Source organism: Euprymna scolopes, chromosome 22, assembly GCF_053919585.1.
Source record: "Euprymna scolopes isolate OS-2025 chromosome 22, ASM5391958v1, whole genome shotgun sequence".
Classification (NCBI taxonomy): domain Eukaryota; kingdom Metazoa; phylum Mollusca; class Cephalopoda; order Sepiida; family Sepiolidae; genus Euprymna; species Euprymna scolopes.
Window position 1 is genome coordinate 84,374,033 of NC_136503.1, and position 24,947 is coordinate 84,398,979.

Below are 24,947 nucleotides of genomic sequence, written 5' to 3' on the forward strand. Positions count from 1 at the left end.
CATTGAGATCTTTTTGAACTCTTGAGTCAGGAAGATGCCTCATGACTTGTAGTCAGTTTCTAAATAATCAGTTAGGAGTGGTTAATAGGGCAAGTGTGGAAGTAGCCAGTTTCTATTGTTCATGTGTGTGACTAAGACAAAAGACCAGACATAGGTTGTTTAATTATTGGAATTCTGTCTTTTTTTTAGATGAGTAATTTGTATGTCTCTATCCACTACACCTTCGAGACCCATAGCGCAGTGGATAGAGAACAGCTACAGTTTCAGTTGATCATTGCCTGAAGATAGTGGTTTCAATCCTACCCAAAGCCGGCCAAAGGATTAGTTGGCCAAAAACATGGTGAAATGACAACAACTATGGAAGAAAGTAATTACTGAAGATACGTTTAAAGATTCAGCATTCCTATCCCGTTACGGTTAACAACCTGACGGAGGCCAGAAGAATAGTTGGCAAAAAAGTTGTGAAACAACAACTATCGGAAAAAAGATAAGGATAATAGTCTGCAAATAAATATACCAGACATAAGATTTCTGATTTTGAATCAACAACCCCACCAGTAATTCCACACAAGCTTCCAACATTTATACTACATAGCCTGAAATTTAACCAATTTTCTTTGGAAATGATTTGCTTATTTGAGACAAAGATTTTTTATATGCTAGATGCATTTATTGTGTGACCTAGTTTGCTTTTGGAAAGAGGTCAGATTCCTGCCATCATTATTCACCATTTTATATTGTAGACCAACGTGTATTTATTTGTATATATTAAACATAAACATTTCTGTACAGCTTACTTGCCTAAAATATTTTCAGATTTATATTACTTATGTATACAGCAGTATTGAAGTGAATGTCGAATATATATATATATATATAGATATATGTGTGTGTGTGTGTGTGTAGTGGACCTGTACGAGAGTGCCCACCCCCTAAAAATGCATGTTTTTCTCCTTTTCTAATTTTTTCCCAATTATCATAGATTACAGACTTAAATATCATATTAGCAGAAAAAATTACAAAAAAACAAATAAAAATTAATGACTTTTAAGAAAGGGGTTCACTTTCTTGTTATAACGTTCTACATCATTAGTCTCTGACTTATTTTCTATTTCGTTATTGACGTGTCACGTAATTAGTCATGTGACTGGTAAGTGTTCCTTACAAGAAGAAGAAGAAACAACAGCAGCAGCAAAAAAAAAAAAAAAACAAAAAAAAAAAAAAAAATAAATAAAAAAAATAAATCAAATCTCCACACTAACGTACTGTACTTGCAATAACCCTTATCCCTGAGTGGCTTCATAAATAATATAAATAAAAAAAATAAAGCAAACAATTTTGGCGTCAGGCAAATTATGAAAACTTTCAATTTTGAGTACTTTGCAGTCGGTGAAATAATGACATTATTTCGAAAGCTATAAACATAAAAATATATATATGCGCTCCGCAATGTAAACAAATAGTGGAATACCTGCCCATCACCATGTTAAGAATAGCTTTCAAAATAACATTATTATTTCAGTACAGTATCAAAAGTGCACAAGTAACAAAATTTTTATTAAAAACAAAAAAAAAAAACAGGTGAAAAAGAAGTTTCGAATTCACTCAACATCTAACCCACCCAACATCGAATCCACTCAACATCTAACTTACTGAACATCTAACTCACTCAACATCGAAGTCATTAAACGTCGAACTCACCATCTAACCAACCCAGTATCGAACTCACTCAAAAAAGGTAAGCATAGGAGAATATATAAGTACAAGCATCCACAGTAATAATAAATGTAAAAAAAAAAAATCAGAAAATATAATTAGAAAACGTCCCCACAACAACAAATGAAAACAAAACAAAAAAATAGCATCATGTAAGGGTTGTAAAGACGCCCCAAAATCGAAAAATAAATAATGGTACCTGTGGTTTATGCATAAAAAAGTGGATTCTGGAATAATAGAATTGGCTGGTCTCAGCCAATCAGATGGCGCAGATTTTGAGAAGGGATAATTTTTTATTTTTTGAATTGGGTAATAGAAAGATTATGTTATGCGTATGTAACTAATAACCAGTTACGATGTGTGCAATGTAAGCATCATAGGAAAATGTAGAATAGGTCGTGGTGTCAACTAGTAGCAGTGGGAGGACTAAATATTTATAGAGAAAAATAGGACTCCTTCCTCTATAGATGTTTCGATTGTGATGGTGTTGCTCCTAGGATGCAATGCTATTATAACGACTTAATGTGTCTAAAATTGTGCTTGAAAATTACATAAGATAGTGGCTAATAGCCTAGATGCAATGAATTTGTGGCATCTATTATTGCAAAACTATGATATTTTGGTCCAGAGGAGAATTTCTGCAGTCAAAATATTATATCAGATAAATGGAACCTCAAAGATAGTCATACAAAACATCTTTACTCACAATTTTGATTCTACAAACTGCACTCTTCTCTAGATTAAATACCCTCTCCTATGCCACATGTGCATCAGAAGTGCTGTAATCCATCTCTTATCACAAAATAGTGTAAACCTTAGGCTCACATCTTATTCTTTCATCAAACATCTGGCAAAAATCACATTTAAACAATACAACATATCTGCCACTGCATAATAAATTCTGATTAAAATACTTTTTTTACTTCATTTCATCCATGTCTCCATTTGTTCTTTCCACATTTAACGACTGTCACATACACCACAAAATTATTCAAATAGTTACACATGTGCCAAAAGCATCCTTCTTGTGTTTAATTGTATTTCCTTTTGTCATACATCCTGTATCCACAGCATTTCATTTCACAATACATATATATATCTTATTCTCGTATGCTGGTGCATAAAGAAAAACAAATCATGAAAAATAACAGACCCAGTTAAATTAAAATTCTTTTGTATATTTTAATACATCATTTAAATAAAAAAAAAACAAAAAAAACAGTAAATATTTGTCGGGTTGCATAAAATTGCAAAAATGTCCATCCATGAATGTTTGGGTCAAAATGAAAACGATCGACATTGACCTTTGAGTAAGGCAAAAGTTGATTTGTTGGCAATTGTGGACATCATGCAATTTACCAATCATCTTCATCGTCATCTATTTTGCTATCCTGGATTGCGGTACCAAACACATCATGGATTCGTTGTTTTTCAGGTTGAGATTCCAGGGTAGTTTTCACTGCACCAGCCTCCGACAACATCCATTCAAGATCTGCAGAGAAAAGAAGAATAAAAACAGTGAAAGAAGTTTTTTTTTAATTTTTTATCGATCATATTTTTTGTTATTTCTTCATGGTGGCTTTTGTATTTTAACTCTGAGAATGATCCTGTATTTAACAAAGGTGTGGAGTCAGACACAATTAAGGGGTCACCAAAGTCAAGAATAATATCCCCACTCTGAAACCCACTGAATTTAAACTTTATATGGTTCTAGTCTATATGCATATATTTATATATACAAGATTTACTCCTAAACTTATTATGCTTAGCAGATGTATTCTAAAATCCATAATGATTGGTTAATTAGTTTAGGTGTAAATCCTATGCATACAAAATGGATATTAAATGGATCATAATGAGAGAATGTTGCGTGTGAGACTGTATACACACACACAATGTACATGTGTATGTGTATATGTGTGTGCATATTTCACTTTTGTTTAATTTTACTTCACTTGATCTTTATATGTGATTCATAGATATTAGAATATTCCATTAATGCTCTCCTTTACCTCTCAAACACTGAGTTGATAAATAAGTTGAGAACATAATTTTTCTAGCCTGAATTAACTATTTTAATATGTTATAGTATAACTTTTTCTTGTGGTTGCTTGGTCTTACCAGATTCCAGGACAAGAAATTATATATATATATATATATATATATATATATATATATATATATAGAGAGAGAGAGAGAGAGAGAGAGAGAGAGAGAGAGTATATATATATATATATATAACGGCTAAATACAGACCAAAAAGCATAATGAATTTAAAAAATAAAAAATGAAAATAAAGGTTAGCTAACCAGGTTTCGTTCCTCACTTATCAAAGCTAAATCGAGGAAAATACGATTTTAAACAAACAAAAAAAGTCATGAAAATGGCAGGGAATAGGAAAAAAAAAAAAATTAATTATGCTTTTTGGTCTATATTTAGGCGTTATAAAATTCTGTACCCCCCGGAAAATTTTCATATATATATATATATATATATATACATATATATATATATATATGAGTGAAAAGTATGCGGATTGGATCTACTTTTGGATTACAGATATTCATAACTTTTTTCTCCATTACCGCATTATGTTATATATAATATATTACTGCAATCATGGAACCTAATGGTTCCATGATTGCAGCTACTAAGTTTTCAAAATTGCAGATTGGGTTTATTGTTGAATTGTATCTGTTCATTATGGATTCCACGTTTTTCCTAATCTTTCCAAGTTTTATATTATTTCAGAAGTGTTTCAAAAATTCCTACTTTTCTAATCAGAGGAAAACATTACTTTACTATTTCTTCTGCTGAGCAAGTTATAAACTTTCAAAACTCCACTGATTAAAGGATAACTTCTATTGTATTTGCTGTCTTTAAACATTTGAAGATTCAATAAATGTATAATTTTTTTTATCCATCATCAGTGAACTTCTTACATATATATACATATATATATAGTTTTTCTACTATTTTAGTAGAACTACCTTGAAATTTTGAAATATCAAAAGAATTTTTAGTCGGTGGACATTACTACTTTTATTGTTGTGTGTGAGTATTCAATCTGTGTGGTGTAGATATCAACTTAGGATGAAAGCCGTTTATATATATATATATATATATATATATATATATATATATATATATACACATACACACAAACACACAGTGTGTTAAAAAAAAAAGAAGTGGTAACCTATATTTTTACTTATAAACAAATTTATGCAAATTTTTTACACTAGCGATATATTATATTAAAAAAACTTCTATTTGACACACATTTTCATCCGTAAAACAAAAGTAGCCAATTGAATTTTTTAATCCAAAATCCAATAAATACAAGGTATGTTCAAATAATTAACTATACATCATGGGAAAACAAGTTAACCATTAAATTATAGAAATAAAAAAGGCCGGAAGTTCCATTCTCTACTATTCAAAAATTATAAGAAAACATGGCATCACCAGTCACTTAGGAAAACTAAAAAAGCTGAAAGTGATAATGTAAAATTTCGAAATGAGGAAATTTCTGTTGATAATTATTGCATCATGTAGAAAATTAGCAAAAAACTAGAACAGAATGTTGTGTTCACATTAAACTATTTAAATGATATTGATTTATACTTGGCACCCTTTCTAAAAACCATTATTAAAACCACAACTTATTAATAATCGGTTTGAAGCAAATAGGAGATGGATAAAAATGTCAGAAGATAAAATTAAAACCATGATATTCAGTGATCAATCTAAATTTAATCTCTATAATGCTAATGGAAACAAAAAAATATGGTGAAACAGTTCTAGTATTAGGCTTCAGTTTATTGTACATAAAATGCATTACAATTCAACTTTGAGTTCTCTAAATTCTTTTTTGAATGTATCCATGGAATTTTTATAGTATTGCAACATATTTATGTGCATTTACTGCAGATTACTTAGAAACCATTAATTTCTGGGGATTTTCACTGACATATTCGAATTTCTTGCACAAAACTGCACTTATATGGCAAATTTCATTGCTTAATCTTGTGTTTAAACAAAGATATAGCATTTTTACTAAAAAAGTAGTGTAAAAAATGTGACAAAGCACATATAGTCTTAAAGAGGGAAAAACATCCAAACATGCAAGACACAAAAAATAGTCATAACTTCCTTATTTTTAGTCAGATTAAACATTTTTTAGTAGATTTTTTCTTAAATCATTAAGCTTTTCTACGTATGCCATCATTAAGATATTTTAAGCAATTTCAATTTTTTCATGATGACAATGACAATGGAATTCAAACTGACGTCACTGCCAACGGAGAAAAGCTTGAAACAGTGAAGAATTTCAAATACCTTGGAGCAATAGTTTCAGATGAAGGGTCAAAACCTGAAGTATTAGCCAGAATTGCAATGATAGCTGCAACACTAGCTAAGTTGAAGATCATTTGGAAGGACAAGTATTGCTAATAAATAAGAGATAATAAAAAAGGTATAGCACTATATCTTTTAAAGTTTAAGAATAATAAACCTTAAAGAATGCCAGACAATGCTATTTTTAGTGCTTCTGCAGAATAGTGGTATTTGAAACAAATTTATTTCAGGTAAAAACACTATTACATAATTCCATGTTATGTTGAAATTAGTAATAATTCCAAAAATTATGAAAAATGATACAGTATAAAAATGGTTACAAATAAAAATGAAAGTTATCAAATTATAATTTTACCATGTTTTAATTTGGAATTTGCTTTCCATTAAAATTCAATATTTCACAATTCAAAATGTGCGACTGATAGTATGTATGATTTTTTGTAAAAACTAAATCTAGCACATATTATTTAATTGGAATTCATTATTGAAATGAGTATTATTTATTAATTTTATTTATTGCAAACTATTATCCTCAGCGTTTTAGTTATTGTTTCATGACGTTTCGGCCAACTATTCTTCTGGCCTTTGTCAGGTGGTAACCGCGACGAGATAAAAACTCCAAATCTCCTAACAGCATTCTCAGCAATTACTGCCATCCATAGTTGTTGTCTCACTTCGTTTTTTGGCCAAGTAAGCCTCTGGCCGGCTTTGGGCAGTGGATAGAGATGTTGAATCTCTAAGGTTCCAGGTGAGAATTGTCTGAAGATAGCAGTTTCAATCCTACCCAAAGTCGGCCAGAGGCTTTCTTGGCCAAAACGTGGTGAGACGACAATAACTATGGATGGCAGTAATTGCTGAGAATGCAGTTAGGAGATTCGGAGTTCCTATCCCGTCGCAGTTACAACCTGACAAAGGCCAGAGGAATAGTTGGCCGAGATGTTGTGAAAACAACAATTAAGAAAAATGAGGATAATAGTCCGCAATAAATAAATAAATCTAGTACATCTTTCATTGGATCATTTTTCATAATTTTCGGAATTTATAATTTTGACACGATACGGAAATGGATTTGCTTCAAATCCTACTATACTGCAAAAACACCTTACTTTTGATTTTTTTTTTTTTTTTTTATTTCCTCCAATATGTAGTACTTACCTTCAATTGTACAATTCATTCCTCCAAAAGCAAAAGGGCCAACAAATTGTTTTTTCAATTCTCCTTCGAAATAGACAAATATGGTGGGCAAGTTTTTGTCAGGGTAATTTGGGATGCAAACAGTGGAGATACTTTTGATAAACTTTGTCTGTCGGAATTTGTGTGACAAAGTCACAAGGTGTTGATTAATCAAACAGCACAGAGGAATTCTAAAAGAAAAAAAAACAAACGTTCAACAGTTTTGACTTTTAACAATTATCTACATAACTAACTGTTGTGTCTGCACAAATAATTAACAAGAACACGAAAGTAAAGGTATACAATAATATATTAGGAAGAAAAGTTATATACATATTTACATGTCTTCAGATATACTTCAGTTGGAGATATTCCGGCAGGTAGCATGTTGCATGTCTTACTGGAGGCAGCATAAGCATCTTGCCTATTTGACGGTCGTTGCCGGACTCCCCCAGTATTGGTGATTGATACCTTTATATATCTCACTCACACGCCTATGTTAATTAGTAGGCATCTCCACAACACTAACAAAGAGGACAGCACTTTGTGTGGGACTTTGCTGTAATTGCAGGTGTTACAAGAAAGATTCCCCTTTTCTTGTAAGAAAAAAATTAGATAAGTGAAAATGCGATTAGGATAGACCAAGATTTGAACTTTGTAAGCAAGGTTCAGAAATGAAATTTAGCATTGTTCAGTTTTACATAAAATAGTTTAGATATGTTGTTGTAAAAGGAATTTTGATTGTTCAATTCTTTTTATGAAAATTGAATTAAAATAAGATCAGCTAAAAAATAATGGACAATGCAATTTAAATATGTTGAAAAATAGGTTAGGAAAAAAATAGCAGTGAAACTTCTTTGTCTGCAGAAATGGTTTGGAAACATGTGCCGAACCACGCATGTTTAGGCCAACAGAGCTCAACTAATATTAACAGAATGTGTTTTATTTTATTTTCTATACTTATGAGCCACTGAACACCCTTCAGCAGCTACCAATGTGAGAGATGATGACACAGCCAGAAGAGAAGACAAAAGAGAATAAAACCAGGGAAACAGCGTTGGAATTGGCGTTTGCTATCAAATGAGGTAACACGTGGTCTCATCACAGTTTCATTAGTTATAAATAGGGCTGTGACAACAGAATATTCTTTTCGTTCTTTTGACTCAAGAATATATCCGACACAGTAAGACAACCGAGAACCATATTAGTCTATATAAAACATAAGATATTAACAGATATATACTCAAGAGTGAAAACAATGAAAAGAATATGCTGTTGTCACGCAAATGGTTGTCAAAAACGAATCTTTAGCTACGTAGTTATCCACATATTTCACTTCATGTAAATTGATGCTAAGTTTTATGGTTATAACTAATAATATTACATGAATTAGTATTTTATTGCTGTTAGTTTTTACAAATAATGGTTCTTGTCCTGAACTTCCCCATATTTAAAAACAAAAATAAAGAAAAACCTGTATGATGTATGCACCTGTGATGAAACAAAAATATCATATTCCAAAAATCATATTAATTGATCAAGTAGTTTTATTTTTAAATAAGAAAATCTAATTTTATAAGTATCAGAAGGGTATGGTCTTGCCCACTACTTTGAATAAAAAAAACCCTCAAAATACAAGTGAAATAACTCACCAATAATTCAAAACTTATAAGATTTTTGTTATAATGCCTACGGATTTCCATTAATCGTTTAAAAACTATTTTCATTATAAACAAGCTGAGCATGCGACGTCTACCTCCATGAGTGAATAAGCCTGGAAAGAGAATTTCGAGAGTGACCAAGATATAGAAAAGGACTGCTATGTCAAGGAAGGTGAATGCTGTGAAAGTCAAATATACCTTGTGTGATGCATGTTATGCAAAGTTTCTTGGTGCGCATTGCCATGATATGCTGAAGGCTGCAAGAAGCATTTAAGTTATGAATCGACAAAAGAAAGAAAAACTTGCCATGCGCAGGTAGAATCTTTGGACCGAATGCTGTAAATTTGTCAATGAAAGAAAATGATGGCTTTGCCATTGGACATGTTGATCATGATGAAGCTGTATGGTGGAAGTGTTGACGCCAGTGAACCAAGTTGTGTCTGTGATTGATGTGAAAAATTAGATTTGAAAGGTTCTTAATGATAAAATTTGCTTTCACCTATGTTTCACTAATGTTTGTTCAAAATTCCAAAATAATTCAAGGAGTGATTAATGAGAAAAGTGCGAACAAACAGATGAACGATTTTAGGGTAATTTTACTCCTACAATGCCCTTAAAGGAAGGAGGCAGCGAGAGTTATCCCGGAAAATCTGTTCTAGCAAATATTTACTTTCACCATGACTAATGTTTGTGCAAAATATCCAAAAAAATCCAAGGCGTGATCATTGAGAAAAGTGCAAACAAACAGATGAATGGGAGTGAATTACTAGGTCCAATCCCTTCTTTACTAGGGGACATGGAGGGATCAGTTGATGATGACCTTGTCCTGACATAAGCAAAAAGGCAACAGATAGGAAAGGCTGTAAGTCATTCACAAAATGCCTAACCTTAAGTTTGAGAAAAGACAACGAAAAATAATAATTTCATTTTTTAATTATAACGAATACTACTGCAAAAATTACAAACTTATTCGTTTTATTATCAACTAGCAGCAAGACCTGATGTTGCATGAGGAATACCATGTACTTTGTCACCATTTTAATAATTAATAACAACGTAGCAATATATTATGTCAAGTACAAACATGATAAAGTGGTTGAATCTCAAGAACTTGTACAAGGAAAACAAGTAACAAAAAAAAAAACTCTTGTGAAGATTAGACATGCAAACTGTTCTGGTTTATATAAAAAAAATTATTCTGGTTTATATAAAAAAAAAACTGTACTGATTTATATATATATAAAAAAACTGTACTGATTTATATAAAAAAAAAACTGTACTGATTTATATATATATATATATAAAAAAAAACTGTACTGATTTATATATAAAAAAACTGTCCTGATTTATATAAAAAAAAAACTGTACTGATTTATATTTAAAAAAAATTGTTCTGGTTTATATTATAAAAATATTGTTCTGGTTTATATTATAAAAAGATTGTTCTGGTTTATATTATAAAAAGATTGTTCTGGTTTATATTATAAAAAAATTGTTCTGGTTTATATTATAAAAAAATTGTTCTGGTTTATATTATAAAAAAATTGTTCTGGTTTATATTAAAAAAAATTGTTCTGGTTTATATTAAAAACAATTGTTCTGGTTTATATTAAAAAAAAATTGTTCTGGTTTGTATTATAAAAAAATTGTTCTGGTTTGTATTAAAAAAAAAATTGTTCTGGTTTATATTTAAACCATTGTTCTGGTTTATATTTAAACAATTGTTTTGCTATTAAAATGTAAAAAATTTTGGACTTACCCTTGTTTGTAGATGTGTACAACAACCCAGACACCTTCTCCTGCTTTATTAACTTCACGGACATAATCCTCACGAGAAATCTCTAAGACATCATTGTATTTTGCATTGTTCTGGGCTGCCATCATTTCAGCTATACGTTTACGCCTGAATTCACAAAAACAAACAAAACAAGACATTAAATGAAAAAGAAAAAAATAAGTTAAAAAAGAGAAAAAAAAGCTGATAATATGAACGGCAAGAAAACCTTTTAAAAGCGTGGCAGGATTTATTACATTTTTTCTTAAATTCTATATGAGTTGATTCTGATGCGCTTAATGGTTGAACGGGTGATCACACAAACGCACATTTGATGACATGCATTTAATAGTTGATGAAATAAAGGTTAAATTCGCTTACCTGTATTCTTCAAACATTCGTTCATCTTCTTCATCAATTTCATCTTCTTTTTCATTCAACTCCTCAAGATTCATATCATCCATCGATTTATCTACAAATATGATGAATCGGATCATGAAAGAAGAAGAGGTTGATCCCAAGAGTCAGGGAAATTAATATAATTATGAATTGCTACAAGGGTAAAGAAGAAGCATTATAACTATTACACAGGCTTAAAACTGATAGATCATGTCCTTAAACTGATTAAGAAAATAATTGAACAGTAAATAAGAGATCGGATAAGTACAAATGAAATGCAGTTTAGTTCTTATGTCTGGGCAAACGACCAATCGGGTGCTCTATTTATCTGAAACAAATGCAAGTATCCTGGTAAGAAAAAGAACCTGTATTTTGCCTTTGTGGATCTAGAGAAAACTTTTTACAATATTTAATGATACTAAAACTTATGTCTAGAATCCTTATTCTAATTTTGGTTAAAATCAATTACATCATTTTGATTCTAGAAAATGTCTAAAATTTAACATTTAAGCTTAAGAAATTGAAGTTCACGGAATCTTGTTTAATTGGTGTCGAATGACTATAGATGAAATTCGATGCAAATCCGAAATCTTTAAATTTTCTTAAATAAGCTTAAGCATTTGAAACATTTTCTAGAATCAAAATCATGTGATGGATTTTGATCAAAATTGCAATAAGGATTCTAGACATAAGGTTTAGCAACATTGTGTTAATTTTGATATTTGTAAGGGAACATAAAATGGTGTAAAGCTGTTCTCTTTGGGGAATTCTCTTTACTCATCCTGAGATAATTATTCTCCTTATAATGGTTGGTTGGTCGTTTGTTTTATCAACCCATTTGGGGTCATTTGATGCCGACTTGAATTTTATAAAAGTTGAACAAAAATGTGAAGAGCAACTTCAGCAAGTTTATACATTTAACAAATCAATACATTTAACAAATCAATATATTTAACAAATCAATACATTTAACAAATCAATACATTTAACAAATCAATACATTTAACAAATCAATACATTTAACAAATCAATACATTTAACAAATCAATACATTTAACAAATCAATGCATTTAACAAATCAATGCATTTAACAAATCAATACATTTAACAAATCAATACATTTAACAAATCAATACATTTAACAAATCAATACATTTAACAAATCAATGCATTTAACAAATCAATGCATTTAACAAATCAATGCATTTAACAAATCAATGCATTTAACAAATCAATGCATTTAACAAATCAATGCATTTAACAAATCAATACATTTAACAAATCAATACATTTAACAGATCAATACATTTAACAGATCAATACATTTAACAAATCAATACATTTAACAAATCAATACATTTAACAAATCAATACATTTAACAAATCAATACATTTAACAAATCAATACATTTAACAGATTTATGTTTAAAAATTATAAATTTTCAATAGACGCACATTTTATATTTTCATTTGGCTGTTTAGGTTCATATCAACCACTATGGGTTATATAAAAATTAAATCCAGCGTACATATAGTGTGCATATGTATGCTTTAATATGAATGTTAATTTTAACTGTATTTCTCATGATTAATGTTAGCCATATGGTTTGTTCCTTGCTAATGGAATCAGAGATGGCTTCGTGGCCGGGTTCAAATCTCCTGACTGGCTTTAATCGTAACTCCCTGATGTTTCCTGAGAGGATGAAACACTAATGTCTGTAGGTATTAAAATAATTATAGCAATAATTATGTCAGCTCCTTTAAAAACTCGGTTATTATTGTTGAACACTCTCAGTTGAAATAAGTTGGTCACATAAGCTTACATGCACATATCATGATCCTATAATCATAATATCACTCTCGCCTGGCTTTGACATTTACGCTTTAATAGAAATGTTAATTTCAATTGTATTTCTCGCGGTTAACATTGGCCGTGTGGTTTGTTCCTTGCTAACGGACTTGTGCTTCATGTCTGGGTTCGAATTTCCCGACCAGCTGTAATCATAAATCTCTGCACTGATGATTCCCGAAAGGATGAAACACTAGTGTATGTAGGTATTAAAATAATTATCGTAATAATTATATATATATATATATATATATATATATATATATATATATATATATATATATATATATATTGCACATACCCGACTTGCATGCACACATCCCATTGGGTTAAATTTTGGAATGTAGGGAACACATACACATATGTGTGAAGTAATGTTCAAACCAGTTATATTTTATAAAATGTTTTTTCTATTGTTTTGCTTATTTGTGGGGTTTTATTTTCAATTTCCATTTCTTTGAGTTCCTCGGCTTTTATGTTGTTATCAAAGCAGGTTGTCTTTTATTTGAATTCTGCTTTTTACTTGTATTTTTTTTTTTCAGTTATGTCTTTGTAAGACTCCGGAGGTTGGATTGGTGATTTTTGGTGCTTTTCACTTGTAGATTCAGTTGTCCGAGAACTTTCTTTGGGTATTTCTACATTGTTATCGACATTTCATTTTGTTTTCGTAATAGGCTTGGTTGGTTTTGAATATATTTCTTCTGGTGTTGTTAATGAAAGCTCTCTGCTTTATACAATGCCTCTGAGGTATTTAATCTAGCGTGTGGATACGCTTTGTGTTTACGTGGAACGTATTCATTTTGAGAAGATTTTCTACATGTTTCATCATTTGAACTTCCACTAGCAGATTGCCATTTCAAAGTTTTTTTTAACAGTTTTTGAATTTGACCTACTTGATATAACTTTTTTAATCAGAAAACCGGATAATTTAACCAGTTTAATTTCATCCAGTGATTCAATAATAATAAATGTTAGGAAGTCTAAGTTGATTTCAAAATCTGAATTAGATAAATACCTTTGGGATTTTTAAAAGAGAAAGCCATGATTGCGTTTTGATTTTTTATTGGTCCTATGCTCCACCATTCACTACGATTAGAAATGAACTAAGGGGTAACCAATTCGCCTTGGCTGAGACAGGGATACAATACCAATATCCTTGTGCCAAGAAAAAATCTGTTCCTTTGCCAAATTCTGGGTTTTGTTTTACTCAATAATCTAACAGAAGTCATCATTTCTTTCTCTTAACACAACTGACCCTTAGACCCCGCCTTCTAGCTTATATAATATAAAGGGTTGAGAAGTGTTCCACAAAAGCAGATTGGATAATACGGTTGAGAGAAATATTAACTATATATGAGCTAGGGCATGTCGGGAGCAGTCGATTGATCGGATCGGGCCCCATCTGATCGCCTGTCAGAATAAGGGCCAAAGTGGTGTGTTGCAAGTCACTAACCACTCTGTTGCTGGATCAATGGCTGCTCAACTACCAGGATTCCATCTTGACACCTCACGGGTGGCATCATTGGGAGGTTCTTACCCCTCTACAGAGATGCAGTTGATGTATTCTACAGCCTCAGCTGACATGCAGCTCCTACTAATAAAATATGCTGAGATTCAATTGGGGGTCAAAACATCATGAAATAATTACTGAAATTATATTTTTGAAAAAAAAAACCGTGATGTTTAAGTATTGTAGTAAGCCTCAATCTATAGCCACAAAAGCAAAAAGGGGTTAAGATTAAGGTTAGTATAGTGAAAATTGAGTGTGACTGCAGTCACGGAGGTGGGCTGCATGTGCGAATTTGAAACCCAAGCGATGGGACACGAGAAGGCGACGAATCAGCAGGTTCGATTGCGCATTAATTTGTATAAATGAGATAATATAAGGCCGGGAGTTAAGATGTTTAAGATTGAGAGAGTCGAGCCGTTGAGTTCTCGAGAAGTGGATGGAACCTGGTTAAAGCGGAAAGTGTCACTGAGAATCAAGTCCAGATTTTTTTTTCGATTAGAGTTAGGATTTCATACCTGTTGTTTTTTCTTGAATGGTTTTCTCCATAATTTTAATGATATCATCTTCAGAAATTTCTTTCTCTTCTTTCGGAGGAATGATGCCTCTTGCACGAAGGGCATCATTCCACTCAGTGTCTTCATTTGGATTCTGGAAGTAAAATAAGCAAGAACAGATATTAGTAAGATGTGTATATTCAAAGTAAAGCATGACAGACCAAAGAAAATGTTATTTCAAGCTGAAATGTGGCAAACAAAATAAGTTTCTATTTAAAACTGAAGCATAATTGACAAAAAAACAAAAAGCAAAAATGCTATTTCAAACTTTTTAGCAAAGTGGATTCATGTTCTATTTTTTGAGTCTTTGATATGACTCAACCAAGAATTGAACCTCGCTCTCCCAACCAATTACCATCTTTTTCAATCATTAATGAAAACATTTAAATTTGTAATTATTTGCATAAGAAATAATAATTTTCTTTTGTTCCAGATAAACAAATCACCAATCATAAATATGGAAACAATTCTAACAAAATGTTTTTTTTTTTTTTTTTACACTGGCATCACCACATTATCATGGCCAAGAGGCCACTCAAGGATAAGGGTTAAAGGGTGTACAGTAGAAATTGGACAATATAGTAATCATTAGTAATGAAAATTCGGTAAATTTGATGACTTATATGGAATGGCTCATCAAGAACTTAACCATATTTTAGTCAGCCGGAAAGCAGGAAAACGGAAGACAATTCCACAGGCGTGCAGTTCTAAGAAAGAAGCTTTGTTTATGGAATCTACGTTTAGGTTTAGGCACAGATAAAGTGTGGGGGGAATTATTGATAGTGTTTTCAGCTAGAAGAGTGTTTCTTGTGAAAGTTAGGCGAGGGGGGACCATAGACTGAAGCTCAGTCGAACACTTTCCATGAAAATAACGATACATCAGAGACAAACTCACAACATCTCTTTTGTGAGATAGAGATTGCAGGAAAGAGAAAAGGACATCTCCTACGAGGCTACGAAGTCTATTTTGAACTCTATCAAGGCAGGACAAGTCCTTTCTATCAGCTCCTGCCCAGATGTGGCAACAGTATTCCATTGATTTCATGTTCATGGACTTGCTACCGTCCCAATTTTGCAGACTCTAGATTTTTTGCAATATTGTAACATTGCTGTTACAGCGAAACAAGAGGAAAGAAATAAATAAAAATCCGGGTTGGAATTTTTTTCTTCTTTAACAAAAGTTTTTTTTTTTATTACCGTTATAATTGTTTCAACACCTCTTAAAAGTCAATAAACACTTCAAAATAAGTTAAAATACAAAAACTTATCCAGGTAGGTAAAAGAGTAACTTATCTTGCGTTTGGTAACATTTATTTGTTATATATTTGGTTTTTTTTTTACCATTTTTTTTCGTTTTGTTGTCTATACTGCAAAATGTCCTGGATTTCTTTTTAATAAACGGTTTGATTTTAGTGTTTCCTACAAAATAAAATATACCGTAGTTAAATGCTGCTACTAATCGCCATCGTCCATCTTGCCTGGTATACACTTTTCCTCTCACTTTTCACACATCGGCTGCAGCCAACCATTTCTCGCCTTCGCTTTCATGTCCATTTTCTTTGATATCCACTTTGTTTCTCTGAACTCAGGTCAGCCGCAGCCAGTCATTTGCATGTTTTTTGGCTACTGCTGCTGCTAATCTCCCCACAAACCAAGCCAAGCCATCCTTTATTGCTGCCAACATATGCACCATAGGATCTGTTTGTTTTTTTTATCACTGTTTTGTGCATAATAGTCAACGTTTAAAACTTATTTTAGTTTTTAGCGAAGCATGATTTTCAGCAAAAATAAGTTGATGAATAATGCTGAAACATATTGCAATGTAAATACTAGGCAACAGTACATTAGGAATTACCAAGTAATGGTTCATTTGTGCTTCCAAATCAAAGGAAAGCATTCAGTTATATTGAAGCAGTAAGCCCCAAAAATGGCTGTCAAATTTTATCTATTTGCCTAATTTGTCAAACTTCTTTTTTTCTAATTTTTACAATAAATCAAGCAATGTTTATTTCAAAATATCAGTATTATTACCTGGACTTGGAATTAGAGCAAGGTTTAACTAAGGTATATTTTATTTTGAAGGAAACACTGAAATCAAACCATTTATTAAAAAGAACTCAATGACATTTTGCAGCAAAAAATACAAATACATAGACAACAAAGCGAAAAAAATGGTAAAAAAACCCCAATATATAACAAATAAATGTTACCAAAGGCAAGATAAGTTACTCTTTTATTTACCTGGATAAGTTTTTGCATTTTAATTTATTTGAAAGCGTTTGTTTACTTTGAAACATAAATAGTGTCGAGTGTTAAGTTAGAAAAAAAAAAATGGTTGACATGAAACGGTCATTTGGAGATTGTTGCCTCAGAATTGTGTGAGGGAACATGTATAACTGTCACATTTTGGGAATTCTGTATTGTCTAACTATCATAAAATATTTTATGCATTCCCTAATTAGCTTAGTAATCTCTGTCTATTGCTAATGGTTTTATGGTAACGGTTAATAAAGGGGCAAAATAGTGTTGCTAATCGCTTAAAAATCGAAAATTAAACAAAAACTAGCAGGGACGCCTGGCATAGCAAGTATTTAAGTACGCTTAAATATGATATTTTAATTCTTGCAGATTTTGTATATATTATTACAGAATTAATGTTCTATCAATTTTCATATATTATAAAGTTGCAATTTAAAAAAAAAAAAAAAAAAAAATATCAATATGAATACGGTGCATCACCTTGAATTTAAACCAAAACTTATGAAAAATATATATAACTTGAGTTCCTTCAGCTATAATCGAAACTGAAACCAAAACTTACGAAAAATTCTTGGTAAAATTATTTATAAAAAAAATAAATGAGTTGAGTGTCATTAGCTATAATCAAAACCGAAACCAAAACTTATGAAGAATTCTTGGTAAAATTATTTATTACAAGAAATGGAAGTCCATAACAATTAAATGACAGTCACTCGGATGTAAGCCTGACACACAAAATAAATAACACACGTGCTATCCTATTGATATATAGATACTGGTAGAAACCCATCCAATAAATGGCACCAATCGCATGAAAATAATGTTCTAGCAGTATTTTATTTAATTTTCGATTTTGGAGTGATTATCAAGACTCCCCAGAAGACCATCCAATGTCGGACATTTCTTTCTTGTTCTGATCAAATTGCCAATGTATACCAAAAGTTGAGTTTTAGGGTTATTCAGGTTTGCTTTGAGTGAATATCATATTTAAAATTGTCGCCGATAAGTAGTTTTCATGATATTAAGACCTTTATTAACCAATGTTTTCTCTAATGGTTTGCAGTGGTCGCCATTTTGGTTTTCACAATGGTTTTCAGTGGTCGCCGTTTTGGTTTTCACTTAAGACATTTGCCAAACAATGCGTATGTACAAAGAAAATTGAAAATCAAGGTGTTTTTGAACAACAACCAAAGAATAAAATCAAAGATTCCAACAATGAATACCAGTAACACTGATTCATGCGAAAGTTGTACGCATAAATATTTTAATACAATTGCTGAGTTTAATGAAAAAGAAGTAGGTTTAGGGTTAGCTAAAAGAAGTAGTGTTAGTGTCAGGTTTAGCTAAACTTAATCCTTCTTTATATTTTTTATTAAACTCAGCAATGGTATTAGAATATTTGTGTACACCTTTCACACGAATCAGCGGTACTTGTATTTATTGTCTTTTTTTTTATAATGATAAAGAATTCTATATTGATGATCCAATATGAAAAAATGGTTTGTTTTTATTATCTGCAGTAAAAAACAAAACGCGCATGCGCATTGTTTTGCCTAGTTTTGAATTGTAAGTGAAAACCAAAATGGCGACCATTGAAAACCATTAGATTAGATTGGATAATAAAGATCTTAATATCATAAAAAATACTTGTCGGCAACAATTTTAAATGTTGTATTCATTCAAAACAGACTGGAATACCATTAAAATTCAATTTTTGAAAGGTTAGTTGGGGCCAATCGGTAATTTGACCTTTGTTATAAATTAAGATTCGGCACTGTTTGTGCTTTTTTTTTTTTTTTTTTTTTTTACAAGGTGGTCACCATCACCACTTATCAAGGCCCGGAAGCCACTCAGAGATAAGGGTTATTGTAAGTATAGTACGTTAGTGTGGATATTTAATAAAGTGTCTACTTAAGGGGGCGGTTCATCAGGAATTTGTTTACGTTGGACTTGAAGACATCCAAGTTTTAGTCAGGTGGGAAGCAGGCAGACGGAACAGAATTCCACAGGCGTGAAGTTCTAAGAAAGAAGCTTTGTTCATGGAATCTACGTTTTGATTTAAATTCAAACTAAATAAACGCCTTAAAATAAACATGAAAATATACAAAACTTATTCAGATAGGTTAAAAAAAAAAAAAAGTAACTTATCTTGCCTTTGATAACATTTATTTGAAGTTTTTTTTTTTTAAATCATTTTTTTCATTTTGTTGTCTATACTGCCAAATGCCCCAAATTCGCAAAAATCAGGCAACAAATTAAAATCGTTAATTAATTTGTTCCGTCACCACTTGGGAAATCAGATAAAACTATGGCATTCATTTTAGGATCTACAATACAGCCATTTTAGCACACGCTCTTAGTGTATAATAGAACTGACAGAATAACTGCAACAAGTTTGCAAGTTCAAAAATCGCGGTGTAGCAACGTTGCCTAATAAGGTTAACAGCTTTGCCAGCATCCCACTCCCATTCTCTATAGAATGATGGGGGATGACTCGACTTACTGCTTACAACTTGGTAGAAAGAAAAGAATAAGGTGTATTTCTCAGATTACATGTCACTGGTCCCAACATTGAAGAAACAAAAAAAAAAAAAAAAAAAGTAACGCTTTGGGTCTGCATCGTTTAAATTGATTTTAATTTTTTCTTAAAACTGCACTTTTGTTGTTCTTAGTTACTTGCCTCTCCCACAAGGACAAAGTTAGACACAAGGCCAGTTTTTAATAATGTGTGTGTGTGTGTGTGTGTGTGTGTGTGAGGGGGGGTATCAAGCTTAGCTTCACCAAAAGGGATCAATCGGGATGGGAGACAAATAAACATTACTCTAGTCGGCTAGGATTTCTCTTCTGACCAAATAGAAAATATACCGCACTTTGATCCTAGCTTGAACAAAACGCAAATTCCATGAACGAAGCTTCTTTCTTAGAACTGCTCGCCCGTGGAACTATTTCGCTGGTCTACTTTCCAACTGAGTAGAACATGGTCGGCTTCAAGTCTAATGTAAACAAGTTCTTGTTGAGCCGTTTCTTAAGTTCTACTCAATGCATGAACCTTTATCCCCGAGTGGCCGTCAGGCCTTGATAAGTTGTGACTCTTTTTGTCTTGTAAAATGTGTGCTTCCCGCTGTCTACTAGAATATCTGTCTCATGATGGATAAAATTAATTATCGAACAGACATATTGCATGCACCAATTTTGTCCCCTCAAGATGATTAAAATCAAGGTTTATTGATACTAAACCTTACGTCAGTATTTGTGACATGGAAGACTAAATCAAAACTTGCCATTAAAAAGTTGATTTTTAGGAGAATTCGGGTCTGTTTCGAGCGAATATCACATTTAAAATTGTCGATGGCGGATAGTTCTTATGATATTAAGGCCTACATTTCCCGAGGTGTTCCTTAAATTCACTGGTTGCATTTTGAATATTGCTGCTTACAAGTTAATTCGGCCTCGTTTTAGAAAACAAATCAACCCGATCTCGTTCATTTTTTAGGGGGGGGGAGTTGAGGCGGTCCGTGCCCCCTAAATAAATTAATTCATAAACGAGCAAAAAGAAAAAAAAAAAAAGGGAAATTTGAATCCACCATAAAAAAGCGAGAAATAAAAATGACCCACGCCATCTAAAAAAAATAGATAAATAAATAATAATTAAAAACTTTCCTTGCGCAGACGGAACTCCAATCGCTTAAAAAATGCAACTTAGTCGTGTGGTCGATCATAACAGAAAAAACTGATGCAGCGTGCAGCGATGCGCGCAGACCATGTGCACTGCACAGCATGCATGCATCAGTGCAGTAGTGGCGTGCACATGGTTTTCGTAAGCTTGACTTGTCTAATAGTAGTTTAAGGGACATATATAGTAAGATATTGGTCGGTACTTTTGCATATATATTACCGCGCTGAAATAATATTTTTTTATTCTTAACAAAAGGACGGAAAGGTATTTTGTAACTATTCTGTACTTTCACCTAACAACGTAATAAACAAAAATATCGTAAGAATTGAATTTAACTTAAAAATACTATCTATGTATATATAAATAACGCGGTAACATAGATGCACAAACACCTATTAGTCATATCTATATCTGCCGCACTTCCAACCCCACTTTCTCAACATTGTGTCACATCTTCCTATAATGAGCGAGAGATAAACAAATCGATTGATTTGTAACGTACGTCAGAGAAAAACTGTTTTAAAAATCTAAGACGAAGCGTGTAGAACGGAAGTTTGTTTAAAAACAACTTCCCAACGATGAAACACTTAGGAATGTCGAGAAATTTTTCCATAACTAATAAGATTTTTTTTTTTTTTTTATTCAAACTCAAATAGTCGATAAAATGGGAAGGAAACATGAATTTACCTGCATTCTGTTTTAAACAAACGACTCCAAGCACGGATTGAGGGTTTTTTAATCACGGAATCCGGGTGTGAAACGAATAAGAAAAAGGGGAGATAATTCTCACGATTTCCGGTTGTCACCAAATTCAAACATGGCCGCGAATCGAACACTCGTATTGCCAAATTTTATTTATTACAAATACATACACTTTTGAAACGATCATTGATGACGTCAAGTTAACGTTTAACATAGCATCTATTTTGTGAGTACTGCAAGATAATCAAAATGACAGTCTGTAAATATTTTATGCAAGGAAATTGCCACTTTGGTACAAAGTGTTGGTATGAACACCCGAGCCCGAGCGGTGCAAATGGTAAAAGGAATATTTTTTTTTATATTGCATTTGTTTTTGTTATATATTAATGTCTCTGTCCTTAACTAGAAATTATGAATTTGAGTTATGATCTCTTAAGTTTATTCTCGACTTGTTCATAAAGATGACGACTATATTTTTCGACCGATTTTTCATATTCTCAATCCATATGTGCAATGAAATTCGCTACAACTTAGTGGTTTTTACGTGTTAAGAAATAAAATTTGTTCAATTTACACTTACACGAATTCACCAAAAGTAAGATTCTTCATTTTTAAGCGATTATTGGCAACATAAATTATTTTAAAAAGAATACAGTTCGGAAATTAGTTCAAAAACAATTTATTTATGGTTTACCAACTTCTTCCGATATATTTACGTAAAATAAATTCACCTAAATAAATAATTGGGCAATTATCGAAGCTTCATCTCGAGTAAAATTGTCACCATGTTCAATTCATTTTGTTTCCAAGATTCTGATAAAACAAGTAAATACAATCGCTTTAAACTACTTAAAACAAAAAACATCCGATTAGGTAGAATTTTTTTTTTTTTTTATTGTTTTGATATCATTTATTTGTCGACTATTTGTTTCTTTTACTCTATTTTTCTGTTAACTATTCTTGAAAATCGCCATAATTACGGAACTTAAAATGTTTATGATTTCGATGAGATTTTTTGCAATGCAATTACGTCACAAACGAGTAAAATAAATCGTTCTTTACTAATTTCCTAATTGTATTTATTTTAGAATAATGATATAAAAGTTGATGCGAACTGTTATTATTTATTTAATTCTTTCTTAAGGTTTAGTTAAGCAAAAGTCAGTTTGGTCCGGTTCACATTCTGTAGAAGCACTAAAATAAGCTGACACTCAGAGAAACCCCTCTTTCAAAATAACATCTGAGACCTTTAAAGATGATCATCAGAGAAAAAAGGTACTAGTGCTGCTGTAGTGCACTAAGTGCAGTGTGCACTTATTGATCCGTGCTAAAATAATAACGTTATTTAGAAAGCTGACCTTAAACTATATCCGATGGTGAGGCCCCAGCTTGCGGGCTTTGGGGAGTGTGGAGGTGGAGCCACTCTTTAATTGTCATTGCTCCCAGGTTCACTCTGACCCAGAGTGGGGTACTGGTCGCGGTAAGAGTTCCCTGCCGAACACCCTCAAAAAACAATGACTTTTCCCCGCGCAGGCGCAAAGGACATGTTTTAGTTGCCATAGTAACAACACTTTTTATCGACATTGTTTTACTGTTTATGAATATTGAAATAAAAGACATTACTACACATTTATTAATAATATCTCACTTTTAATCACTTTTATCGACTTTTTAAAACTTTTTTTTTACTCTTTTTAAATGACAACGTTAATGTTTATGAATATTGAAATAAAACATATTACTACACATTTATTAATATCTTTTTTTTTTTTTACTGTTTGTGTCAATTTTATCGACTTTTTCTTTTCTTATATTGAAATATTATATATATGAAATATTGAAATTATTCTTATATTGAAATAAAAGACATTACTACACATTTATTAATAATATCTTTTTTTTTTTACTGTTTTACTGTTTGTGTCACTTTTATCGACTTTTTCTTTTCTGTTTTAAATGACTACGTTCGTTTTACTGTTTATGCGTCACTTTTATCGACTTTTTCTTTTTTAATAGCATTTTCTTAAAATGAATATTAAAATAATTTCCCAACTTTTTTCATTTCTATATGTTTTTAGTTTTGTGTGTTGAATGAAACTTATTTTTCATTACAACAATCGACCCCGGTTCTTTGGCTGACAAACGACATCTGTCGGCGACTCTGCGGTTCTTGAAACTAAATTACACCCATTCGCTTCATGTTACTGACATGCAGAAGTGCCAATGGTGCCATAGGTGTTATTGTAAATTAACACTCTTAGCTAATTCCGTAAAATGAGATTCTACTTTTTTAGGTGAATTTGCACCCTCCCCATGTTAAGAATGGCCTTTTAAATAATAACGTTATTTCAGCACGGATCAATAAGTGTACTAGTACCACAAAATGGTGATAGAATAATAAATTTACTTACGTTTAATCAATGTTATTTTCGCACCATTCATTCACTTTTATCGACTTTTTTTTTTTTTTTTTAATAGCATTTTCTTTTTTAAATGACTACGTTTTACTGTTTGTCTCACTTTTATCGACTTTTTCATTTTTAATAGCATTTTCTTAAAATGAATATTAAAATAATTTCCAACTTGTACAAACATTTTTACATGCGCATATAAACAACTAATTTTTTTAAATTTTTTACTTTTTTCATTTAATGAATAAAATAAATCATTTATCATTACTATGTGTTTTTAGTTTTGTGTTGAATGAAACTTTTTTTTTTCATTACAACAATGATGAAACAAATATTCCGGCTTGCGGTAAGGAAGGGTTATGCATGCCCGGAAGGAATTGGTTCCTGTTCATTTACTTCGATTACAACACCGGAAGGAATTGGTTCCTGTTCATTTACAACACAAGACAACTTTATTTTCCAAAATGTTTACAGAACTAACCGAATGGACCAAGGATTTTGAATCCACATATCAGTTCCTTAAGGAAAGGAAGATAGTTGCTTCAAAAATGAACTGCATTGTATGTCAGCGAGAGATGACAGTCATTAACTACCGAGGAACGAGAAGATTCCGTTGCAAAACGCACAAAACCCAAACAGCAAGCCTAACCAACGGGTCATATCTGAAACGGTCAAAAATGACTTTCTCAGATTTTATCAGAGTGGTATACTCATGGGCTAGACAGTTACCTGTGTTTGCAGCAACTGACATGTGCAAATTACACAAGAGTACCGTTATTCAATGGTATCAGTATTTAAGAGACATTACAAGTCACCATTTGACGTTGAACCCATACCAAATTGGTGGACCAAGACATATTGTAGAAATAGATGAGTCATTAACGACCAAAAGAAAATACAACAG

At 31.7% G+C, this 24,947-nt stretch overlaps 2 protein-coding genes across 4 annotated transcripts in view; one reads left to right on the forward strand and one right to left on the reverse strand.

Moving 5' to 3' along the window:
* Positions 1-2,878: 2,878 nt before the first annotated feature.
* On the reverse strand, positions 2,879-23,010 carry LOC145243532 (phosducin-like protein 3). 2 transcript variants are annotated; one of them, XM_080106503.1, is made up of 6 exons: positions 22,991-23,010; positions 14,957-15,089; positions 11,065-11,155; positions 10,669-10,812; positions 7,231-7,439; positions 2,879-3,208 (listed from the first exon to the last, which is right to left on the reverse strand). In XM_080106503.1, the coding sequence occupies exons 2-6, from the start codon at positions 14,985-14,987 to the stop codon at positions 3,072-3,074; spliced, it is 612 nt and encodes a 203-aa protein (XP_079962629.1). In that variant the 5' UTR covers positions 14,988-15,089; positions 22,991-23,010; the 3' UTR covers positions 2,879-3,071. The 2 variants fall into 2 exon arrangements, with proteins under 2 accessions (XP_079962629.1, XP_079962628.1); XM_080106502.1 differs by lacking the exon at positions 22,991-23,010 and adding an exon at positions 21,618-21,755.
* Positions 21,719-24,947, forward strand: part of LOC145243530 (nucleoporin NUP42-like) — a 34,977-nt gene continuing 31,748 nt past the window's right edge. Inside the window, exon 1 of one of the 2 annotated variants that reach the window (XM_080106501.1) lies at positions 21,719-21,969. In XM_080106501.1, coding sequence (XP_079962627.1) covers positions 21,882-21,969 — 88 coding nt within the window. In that variant the 5' untranslated portion in view covers positions 21,719-21,881. The remainder of the gene's footprint in view (positions 21,970-24,947) is intronic. The other variant, XM_080106500.1, reaches the window with a different exon arrangement.